This window comes from Macadamia integrifolia, chromosome 2, assembly GCF_013358625.1.
Source record: "Macadamia integrifolia cultivar HAES 741 chromosome 2, SCU_Mint_v3, whole genome shotgun sequence".
In the NCBI taxonomy this organism is placed as follows: Eukaryota; Viridiplantae; Streptophyta; class Magnoliopsida; order Proteales; family Proteaceae; genus Macadamia; species Macadamia integrifolia.
Genome location: NC_056558.1, coordinates 36,323,477 through 36,335,101, shown reverse-complemented (window position 1 = coordinate 36,335,101; position 11,625 = coordinate 36,323,477). Strand labels below are relative to the sequence as shown.

Below are 11,625 nucleotides of genomic sequence, written 5' to 3'. Positions count from 1 at the left end.
CTTTTTTAGGAATTTGGACCAACTTTTTATATCTCCAACAACAAAACCCTTGCTATTACGAAATATGTTCTCTTAATGGTAGGGGGATGGTACTTTGGCATCTTTTCTCTCTCCTCTCTTCATATGAAATGAATTTGCCTCCCACCTATGTATGAAACAATTCCATCCAAGGTGTTAATGCATCGTATCGGTCACCGTTGATATCAATTAAACACCAATATAGATCCAATGATATCTTGTTCGAATTGGATAAAAATACAAAAGAAGTAACATTTTTTTATCAATACCACCTATACATATACATTATGTCAGAGTAGACATCAATAGCTAAAATCTTGATTTCATTTCACCTAATAAGTGTGCTCCTCAATGTCTCTTGTTCAAAGAGGCATCTCCCATACTATTATCCATATTCCAATAGCCATGTCTTCTAAAAATTTATTTTCTGTGGTTTGTTCATCTTTGGTCATTAACGATGTAGTATATGAATGAATTCAAAATTTTTAAAAATTGGAAAACAATTTTAAAAGGGAAAAATTTTTTGTTGTGGGGGGGGGGGGGGGGGGGGAGTGTACATATCTGCTATGTCTAGATACATGGGATGAAATGATCACCCAACCCACATGAAATGTAATATAAAGTCACTGTTGCTCATGTTTCCTTGCATGCTCAGGAGCTATGCTCCCCATAGAAACATTTACCTATATTAAAATTAGGGAATAAGAATGTTCCATGGTCACGTCTCTACGTCTAGACACATATGGGCATCAAAAGACTACCCTACTCCTTACCCGTGCTGATTGGTGCTTCTAGCTACCCTCCCATTGGCTTGCCCGAGTGTCAAATGTCTTTATTTTATCCAATCAACTTCCTTGCTGAATAGAGTTATAGACGGTGTGTTGATTTGGAGGTGCATTCCATTTTCATGGGGGAGGGGGCCAATCATTTCACTCTCTATGTATCTAGACGTAGAACACACTCTTATACAGAAATCATTTCCAAAAAAAAAAAAGTACTACTGGCAAAATAATTTCTCAGAAACAAGGTGCGTGAAAAGACAACATTACCATATGCACTAGGGCAATGAAGATGCTGATGCACACCCTTCATTGGTCTAGCGCTGGTGTTTTATGTGCCAACATGATATATATTTTTCTATAGTTGCAATTCCTTAGGCCTATAAGACTACTTTCGTTTTTGTTTTGGTAAAAACTCTACTTTCTTAGCCTTCCTAGTAAAATCTGTGTCTCTATCTAAAAGATGTGATAACTACGCCAAATAATAATTAATCATGTTTACCGCTGATGTAAAAGAACAGTAGATCAAGAATTTTAGTCTCAATGTGTATCTAATGCATCAGACTCTTGTGTAGAAAATTCAAAGATGAGAACTACGTAACATTACCCCAAGAATTTTAGTCCCAATGTTTTATTGCGTTCATATCAAGGGAACTGTGTTCACATGCTTTCGTTACATCAGATGAGCTGTGTTCATGATTCAAGGATTATTTCATAAAAATTTGAGGGTAAAGCCCTTAAGAATTCGAGTTTTCTATGTGAGAAAAAAACAAGTAATAATTTATAATTTCTGAGGTTACAATTTAATTATATAAATCTCACACAGTCAGTCAGAATGGGTGTCTTAATCAATTATATGATTTCAAAAGTCAGATAACTGAGTTGACTAAATATTCCAGGGCAACCGAGTGGGCCCACATATCACTATATCGTCATGTCCTGATGCATTCAATAAGATGGGCCTACCCTTAGAGTTGAAGACATTTATTTGGACCTTACTTCCAAGTTGGCTGCAGTGTACAGTAGTCAAGATGTTGAAACCGAGGAACAATTGACAATTTTCTGTATTCAAAAAAATATAAAATTCTTGGGGTTCATAAGGTTTTACCAGAACAATTTACCAAAAGAAAAAAAAAGTTTTACTAGTAAAAAAAAAGTCATAAGGTATCGTGAAGTACATATAGGGTTAGATATTTATGGGCGAGTGTTCTCTGTAGGGCAATGCAATCTCATCAGTATCTCACAGCGTCTGTCTTTCTCTTTTATTCATATAGGTCATTTCATAGTGATGAAAAGAAAGATGAAAAAATATTATCTAGATATTTATAGTCATTGATGGTTATATATGAATTTTTAATTGTACAGTTTAGGAAAAATTTCCCCAACAAGAAATAGTCAATGAGAACTCATTTTGTAATTTATTAATAAAAGAATAAATGCTACTCATTTGCATGTGACTATAGCTAGATACAACAGGCGTGAAAAGATGGTATTGTCCATACCATAAAGATGTTCTCATACACTTTCCATTGGTCCAAAACACGATAGTGTTCTCTTGCCATTTAAATATAATTTGTACAATTATGTTCAAATATAATAACTTCCATCGTCTAACAATTGATCAAAGAGTGGACTTAACTGATGGTGGTATGGATGCCAATCATGTTTTGAGAATTGGAATTGGATAAGATGATTCTAAGTTGATTCTTACAACTTTTTCATCTTCTGTTATTAATGTTTGTTTTAATTTTTTTTCATCATTATTTTCTTCTTTTTGTCATTAAAATAATAAAAAAATCAATGAAAACTTATCTCTTTGAGTAAGTTTTTCAAATTCATTGAATTAATAAAAAAATAATCATAAATTTAATAAAAATCTTTGCTTCTTCTTCTCGAATCAATATCCAAAGCTTTGACCTATTCAGACCAATTCAATTGTGACCATATTCTGAAACGAATCAGTATCATTGGAAGCCAATCAATATCCAATCTCGGATTTTTGAAGCTTACTACCAATGGCATGAATATGGCATGCATTCATAAAAACCTTGCTGCCATTGGCATGAATATGGCCAACATCCATATAAACACCTTCAAAATTGAATTTTTTTTTCTCCAAAATTTATTTTAATGCTTATGCTTTGCATGCAACGCATCACATATGAGAATCTGAGTGCATATTCAAACTTCGAGAGTCCAAATTGAAATAAACATATGGTAACACTTAAAAGAGGATAAAAGAATCGATAGGGTCATCAAGAGAGAGTAACTTTAAATTCAAGAAAATGATGGTCTTCTAATCTGAATTCATCTTGGTTTCTTCCGGTGGAGCTAGCTTCGGTTCTAATCTAGTTAAATCCTAAGGTCTTTTGGTCTAGTAAGTGACGAATCTTTCTACATGTAATCGGGGTTTATCCTTGGGCTTGAACAGTAAAACTAGACAGGTTCAAAAGAGTTTCTAATAGATAAAAGGAAAAAAAGAAAAGAATAAAAAAAAGAAGACGAATCTACCCATGATGATGATCCAGGTTGCAAACAGCAAGATGATACCATAACAAGGATCAGAACAGTGAAATGTCTTAAATATCTCCCCTTCAGCCTATTTCAAGATTTGAAAGGGAGAACTATCAGACACCCAATTTAGTATATAAAGATCAAAGGAAACCCTCTCCTTTTAATTAAATAAAAGAAAACTATGATCGTATAATCAACCTTTTCATATATGGTAATTATATTTAAGGAAAACTGGCACATTGAACGAGATATCCTATGATTTTTATTTTGTATGATATAAATATAATAATTATATTTGAGGAATGCTAGCCTTTGAACAAGATGTCATACGATTTTTTTGGGTAAAATGTCATACAAATTTTACATACAATTATTGGCTTTGTGAGATGTGAAATCAAATTACTAAATTTTTTATAAACTACATGACAGTGATTGTATCATACAAGGGTTTCGTTCATAATGCTAGTATGATGTGAAATAAAAATACCAAAATTTTTGTAAACCACATGACAGTGATTGTATCGTACAAGGGTTTCTTTCATAATGCTAATATGATGTGAAATAAAAATACTAAAATTTTTATAAACCACATGACAGTGATTGTCTCGTACAAGGGTTTCGTTCATAATGCTATTATTTTCCATTAAAATTTTTAGTTGAAATACTTATTTTTGTATTGAAATCCAAAGAATGGTAAAATACGCTATTATAATTGATAAGTGTTTAAGTTAGTTACACATTCATTATTTTTTAATATTTTAAAGAAAAATATTTTCTCTGGAAGAGTATGACCCTGGCACCCACACATATGAGTGAAATAACTTCCTATGAAAGGAAAAATGACTCTCTGCAGGTGCTTTCTTGTGCACTTCTATTAGCTCTTATGCATGCGCATTAACCGCACTCCCCACCCCCCAACAGTTTTCTTTTTCTTAAATTTAATTTCCTTCTCTTCATTTCACTCTGACCAGACCAAGCCATGGGAATATTTTCATCACCAATTGTTGCTTGGGCCTTGGAAGAAAGAGGAAGAAAAACCTTTCTTGGACTCCAGCTCTTTAAGTAAGAGAACAAATATACTAACATAACAGATCTTGAGCTTCATTGTCCAATTGAATCTTAGAAAATTAGTTTTATGTCAATGTCTATGATCTCATGTGATGAGCTACCGGATAAGTAATTTGATATGGTCTGTCATGATGATGTGGTAACAACTGATGTAGCAAGCAATCTCCATCTGAAACCATAAGCAGAGGCACTCAACTGAGGAGGGCTGTTACCATGAGGGACAATGTGTGAGAGCATGTGTGAGGGACCAGTTAGGTTAAGAGTTCCATATATAGGTGAGGAGGGAGAAGAACAGTAATAAGAATTAACATCTTCCTTCTTTCTTTCTCTAGGAGGTTTCACCCTCTAGGTGGATTTTTCTTTCTTTCTGTAGGTTTGCCTATCATAATTTCTATGAGGTTTGGAAAGCCATGAGAGCACATGCTTTTTAAAACTCGAACCGCAATTGAAGGAATCAACTGATTCGAATCGAAATCGACTAGTCCTGATTCTGATTCCAACTGATTCTTAGAACCCTGAAATGAATCTTCCAATGATATTCAAAGGTTCAATTGATTAAATATGTTTCCCTGCTGCTTAATGGTTGTTGAGTATTCTTTGCAGATGAAGATACGTTAAAAGGGCTTCTTACTTCAATGATCAACTTTAAGCCTTTAATTTTTTGCGCTTATCATTGATGAATTAATCAGAAACATTCAAGATGATGTTCCTTAGTATATGCTTTATTCTAATGATATTGTTTTTGTGAATGATACAAAAGTAAGGATTAACATCAAGTTGGAGATATGGCGACCAACCTAGTAATCAGAAGATTTTAAGATAAGTAAAATAAAGAAAGAGTATAAGGTGTGTAACTTTAGTTACACGAGGACAAATAATGAGAGGTGAAAAAATTAGAGGGAGATTTTTGCAAAGTTATTATTTTGTATCTAAGCTTCTGCTTGGAGAACAAACCGGGTGATCCCCACAAAAAGATGAATGAGATTTCGTCCTATCACCGTTCAAGCTCTCAACCATCCACAGAAGAAAGTAGTTCTTAAAAAAAAAAAAAAAAAAACCCCAAATAGTTTATGCAGCTGTGATCTGCTTCCATAAAATGATGGTACAAATTTCATGAAAAATCCCCAAAGGAATCTGCAAGATCATGCATCATGGTAATGTTTTTGAGGCTCAAAACTGTTTATTTGAGAAGAATATTTAACCATCTCTGTTGAAAGTTTTAACAAGACAGCGTCCTCCGACCTGCTGAACATATGGTAAAAGGCCTTTTTAACTGTCGAGCATTTGGTTGTATAGAGCTTTAAAGTACCCTCTTTGTACCACGAGCTGCCGACAAATGATCCTGCAAGATAAGCAGCACCTGAACATGAGGCACAATACCTATCTAGCAATTTAACTAAAGAGAGAAATAAGATGATCAATTTATTTCTTATGAGCCTACAGTTGGTTGCAGTATAGATACTACAATTTTTCTAATCAATGTCATCCCAGCCATATGGGATACCACCCTAATCATGTTGAGAAACTGAACCTAAAACTGCCTTGGGCCTCTTCCAGTAAAACGGGGCCAAGGGCCTATGGCATGTCCATGCACAGAAAAATCGTTAGCAAAATAATAATTCATCATGCCTGCCATCTGCTGAAAACATTGGATTCAGAAATAACTCAACTTTTGAGCTCATCAAGAAATAGCATTGAAAGAAATTTTAAAAAATATTTGGTTCAAATACCAGGTACTTGTATTATATGAAGATTATGAATAAAAAAATACAAAAAATAAACAGGTAATCCACAAAATAACTTTAAAGTTCAATTTATTGTAAGCGATATATAACTATGGAAATTACGTACAACATGAAAATGGTAGTCTTTGAGTATGTCGAGGTGGTTTCAGAAAAAAGAAATATTCACATCAACTAGAACAATTTTTAATGGAAACCAAGCGCCTTTCAAGGAGCCAAAAAAACAAAAGAAAAAATCAACGTTCTGATCCTAGTTATCTATCCCCCAAAAAGAAGAATAAAAGAATCTGATCCTTGTTGCTATCACATGAAAACAATAGTAAGAACTTTTAGTAACATAGCTTATTCAGGTAGGCAAATCAATCTTACCGAGATGAAATCAAAGGCTTTTGAATCTTCTTTCTTTGAGTTGTTCATCAATGTACTCTGAACTTGAGTTGGAACATTTGGATGGAAAATATCAGGGAGGGCCGAAGAGTACCCTCCTTCCCCACTGTTGCCAGGAACATGCCCAAGAGCAACATTTCCTTGAGCACTCAGATTTCCAAACTGTTGGAAGTTGGACATTGTTGCTAAAAGCTGCTGTTGTGCAATATAATTTCCCATCACACCATAGTTCATTGGCTGTGAAGCAAAAGCTGGGTTCAACATGATGTTTGGAGGCATATTATACTGCATATGACCCAATGGAAACATAGCATTTGGGTTCATCCCAGCCATTTGAGGTCCCATTAAACCATTCAAAGCATCATTGGGCAACGGATGGCTTGATTGGATGCTTGGATTTGAAAGGGCAGCACCAGAAAAGCTATGTTGCTGCTTGTTATCCGGGGTATTTCCATTACTAACAGAAAAACCAGACATTATATCATTGACATCTTTTTTATGGTTTACTGGTTCGTGCAGAACTTCAGCACCGGGACCAAAAATATCCAATAGTTCTGATCCATTTTTATTTACCGTAAATTGAGTATCAGTGGTAACCTGCTTGTCATCAACAGTCAATCCTGAAAATAGGTCACTGACATGCTCTCCATCTTCGGTTGTGTGGAAAGAGACACCTGCAAAGAGGTCGTTCTCTTCATTTTTTTGTTGGCTGGAGCTTACATCAACCAGGCTGTCTCCAAACAGATCATGAGTACCAGGGGTGGTTGATGTCATCAAATCTGCAACACCTTGATCACTTTGCTTTTCTGTAAAATCATCCTTTCCATAAGAATCATCTACATCACCGGTGTCTATTAAGTCGGGCATTGGACCAACAGTAGCAGCTTTGTCTTTCACGCTTGAGGAATTTTCTGGAAGATGGTCAGCTAAGATATTCTGCTCTCCACCCAGAAGGCTTAAGACCTATTAAATACAACAGTAAATCATGCATGTTAATTACATGGAATGAAAATACATATACATAAACAATTTATATTCAGAGATGTAACTTGAGATAAAGCACACTCACCACATGTAGCTTAACATAAAGCAAGCTCTCACTAGTCACTACAAATATTTGAGAAGATCCACTTAATCAACTAGCACATAAGTAAGGAATCTCAATAAAGTGTCCAGAAATGACTGATCCAACAAAGCAAGTTTTCATCTATGATTTTTAAGTTTGGTGTAAGCGCAGGGGTTTTTTCGGGTATTTGATTATGTAGTTAAGCCCTTATATGTAAGAAGGGTTATGTCAAGGGCATATTTTTCCTTGCATTTTCTTTATGGTATAAATATAATAGAGAGCTCACAGTTGGGGTATTCTGCCAAAACCATGAGCAGTCTTTTCTACCTAAAGCTTGAAGTTCCCTTCTCTCTTCTCTTCTTCTTTTCTCTTTCTCTCTTGCTTTGCCAACACTGTTTTCCTGTATTTGGTATGGTTTCACGGTATCAAAAAGCAGGTCCTATCAGTGTTTGTCATCTTCTCTTTCTCTGTTCTGATGACCCTATTTAGGGTTATCTCTTATGGTGTGCAGCCACCTATTGCTGCAACTTTCTAACATGAAGACCTAGTTTGTATCAATGAAGAACTAGGGTTTTAAGTATTCGTCCTTGTTGCTCACCCATCAGAGAAGGTGATGAAGCCCTAACATGCGCATGCTGTTTTCTGCACAAGGAGTGAATTCTCTCATCTGCGCATGTTCTTTCTCCACTCTGTGATTGCTGTTTCCTGATGTTGCTGATATCAGTAACTCATCTGGTTATTGTACATGGATGTAACTACCCTGTTAAGGTCTGACCTACCCTGTTCTTGATTATCATATCTATTTTCATTATGGTTGTGAAACCCTAATTTGCTTCAGGAAATCTACTTCCCTTGGTCTGATCTTTATGAGATTTTGCAAACTTTTTCTCTCTATGTTGCTGACTATCTCAACAAATTTCCAGGTTTTTCTGCCAACTCCTACCCTATGTATTTTGACTTCTCTGCCGGCTGCAATTTTTCTCCTTGCAGTTTGTCTCTCCTTGGCCATAGGTGATGTTCTTCGCCCTTGATCATCTCACAAGGCTTGTTTCATTATTTACTACATCTAAATTGAGCTTGAATAACAGTCTTTGTCTACAGCAGCTTTTCAACTAGTTTTTCTACTTGTAGATCCTTACTTCTGATATAACAAGCGATTCTAAGCCTATTGTGGACAATATGAATGTCCAGATTACTTCTATTAAACTCAATGGAGTTTCTATTTTTCTGTTATGGGCCCAAGCTGTTAAAGTCTACATTAATGCTAAAGTAAAACTGAAGTATCGAGCATATTGGAGGGCAAGGATCCATGTCACCGACCCCATTTAACCAAGTTTCTTGCTGTGCTGTGCCCCTTTCCTCTTACTTTCAACTTTCATCTTTCATCTCTCTGCCATTTCTCTATATCATTTCCTCTTTTTATTATTTACTTCATTTCTCCTTTTCTGTTTGGACCTCAGTTTCCCCTATTTTGTTTTGCATGGATATTTGAAGCTGACTTAATTAAGTTGGGATAAGGCTTAGTTTGTTGTTTGTTGTTGTTGTTGTTGCAAGCTGAGGTATCTCTTATCAGCACCTCTTCCTGATTCCAACGACAATGATGAGTGGATGCATAAAAACAACTGGTGGAGGGTTAAGAGAAGGGGAGAATTCTGAGATGATTCTCAGAGTTGCACAAGAAAAGAGGAAGCGCACAACTACACACGCACATAAGCCAAACCCAATTGAATTTCTATTCAATTCATTGTCTGTCCAACGTTGGGTTGCAATGTATAAATAATCCAAAATCAAGAGTCCTAGTGGGTATGTAAGATTATCTCCTAATCCAACTATAAAACTTAAATAGATTTAAAAAAAAAAATAACCAGACCATTCCTATGTTGTATCTTATCCAAGCAAATACGACATAGAGGACTGGTTGTGAGTACCTCTAGCCTGAAATTTCAAGTCGAATGATAAGTGCATGAGTTTGTTCCATCAACTAAAATCCATAGAGTTTATTGCTGGTTGGTTGCCCTTATCAGAGGTTGAAGATGACGTCATTCTTTACTTGCAAGTAAGGACAAATTCCATTACTTCCACTGCAGCCCCTACTTTCACAATTTAATTCTGTTTTCTTTCTCCTTTTAATTAGGATCCAGTTATACCCTTCTCTCATAAAATTATTACCCATGTTGTCCCCATACCTGTTAACTTACCCAAAAAAGGATCCAAAACTTCCATTTAATTGCTCAATTGTCACTACAGTCTTATATTTGGAGTCTTATCATTTGGATGATCCATAGCAATCCCAAAGCAGGATTTTTGTGACCCAGGATTGCATCAATTGGTATCAAAGCCAAAATTCCTTCCTAACTTTACTATGGTGGCAAATAATGAGGCTTATAGATAAGTCACTTGGGCTTATTTTATTGTAAATAAGCTTTGGGTTGTGTTAGATATATGTGTTGGGCCTTTGATCCTATGGATTTTTTTTTTAAATTGGCCACTTTAATGAGCCTAAAATATGGGTAGAAGGTAGAAAAACGGGATTTCATTCATTAGTTTAGTTAGTTGCTATTTAATTCAATAAAAGTCCATTAGGCCATTGGTCGGTTTAAAATCCTATATGGACTATTAGTTAGTTAGTCATACTCTATGTTGGAATTATAAAGTCAAGTCTTGGTCCTATTTTGAATTTCTAGTTGTAGTAGGAGTGTCTAGTTTTATTGGGAAACTAGCTCCTAGTAGTAGTTTGATTGCTATTCTGCCTTCTATAAATAGAGGAGCCTATGTACTTATAATTTCATATTTGAATGAATGAATTATTGAATGATTACTCTTTAGCTAAAAAAACTGTTATTGAGAGGTGAGATGCCTAAACCTTTGAGGGGTGTGATACCCAAAACCTGAGGGGTGAGATACCCATTCCTTTATTCTCTTTCACCCTTCTCAACCCTCCATCGATTTTTTTTTCTGTTTATTGTTATTAGAAGTTCAGACTTGTTAAAGCATACAAAATCAAAATCAGCCAGCCAAAGAGTTTTTGTTCTTGAAGCCAATCGACCCTCATTGTTGCCCAAGTTTGAGATCTGATCTGCAGATCCTTTGGAGGATTGGTTCTATACTCTAAGAAGATCAATCGATCATCTCTTGAATGTTATCTGAAAATCAAGAAAACGCATAACTCCATAACCAGCCATCAGAAGCCTTACATATTTGGGGGTTTTTGTACCCTCCCTAGGGACTATCTACACCCAAAAGTGTAGCTCAATCGGACTCCCACAGACTTGGCCGCACCTCTCTCTCTCTAGCTCTATAAAAGGTCTTTCTCTCTCCTATCGGGTTGGGTTTTGGACTGGTTTTGCTCCTATATGGGTATTGTATCCTTGGAGGTTTATTTGATGGTATTATTTCTTTGTTTCTTGCTCCTATTTGTATTGTTTGGAGTTATAAACTACGAAGTTAGTTACTTGTAATCTACTCCTGCATTACTAATCCAGCAGTTCAACTCCCATAAGAAGGAAAACCGAGAAGACCTTACTCATTTTACAAACAAGGTGACCGCCTTAGAGACTTCTAATATCTCTCTGTGGAGGATTGTTGATACCTTTAACACAATTGTTACTTCCCTTCAGACCAGGCATCCTAACCAATAAAAAGAAAAGGACATTACCTAGGTGCTGGTCCTGCTAATGTAGGGTCTGGGGGCGGGGGTGATTTTGGAGTTGGTCCTAACCTTTGGCATTTTTTGCACAAAGTGGTTGCCCTCACGAGTTGAACCTGGCCATTTACCCTGGCAGCTGGAACTTTTTACTACCCGAATCTTGTGTCTGTTCAATAAAATACTCTCAGGCTTCACCCCTTTTGCACAAAGAATGCTTTCTACTTTCTGTTCAACAAGTAGTTGCATGCCACTCCGTTCTAAAGAGTAACTAGGACCAAATATGAGTGGATCCAATCACGATCTTATAATAAAAAAAAAAAAAAATAGATCTTTCTCCAGCCCTCTGGAAAAGCATTAAAAAAAAAAAAAAGCTCGAATGACACAATCTCTCTGTCACCCTAGAAA

The 11,625-nt window shown here is 35.7% G+C and overlaps 1 protein-coding gene across 3 annotated transcripts in view; it reads right to left on the bottom strand.

The window, feature by feature from the left end:
- Positions 1-5,425: 5,425 nt before the first annotated feature.
- LOC122071422 (protein MODIFIED TRANSPORT TO THE VACUOLE 1) overlaps positions 5,426-11,625 on the bottom strand; it is a 14,965-nt gene continuing 8,765 nt past the window's right edge. For all 3 annotated transcript variants that reach the window (XM_042635785.1, XM_042635777.1, XM_042635768.1), the window contains 2 exons: positions 6,491-7,471; positions 5,426-5,721 (listed from right to left, as the gene is read on the bottom strand). In XM_042635785.1, the coding sequence (XP_042491719.1) occupies positions 5,680-5,721; positions 6,491-7,471 (1,023 nt within the window). In that variant the 3' untranslated portion in view covers positions 5,426-5,679. The remainder of the gene's footprint in view (positions 5,722-6,490; positions 7,472-11,625) is intronic.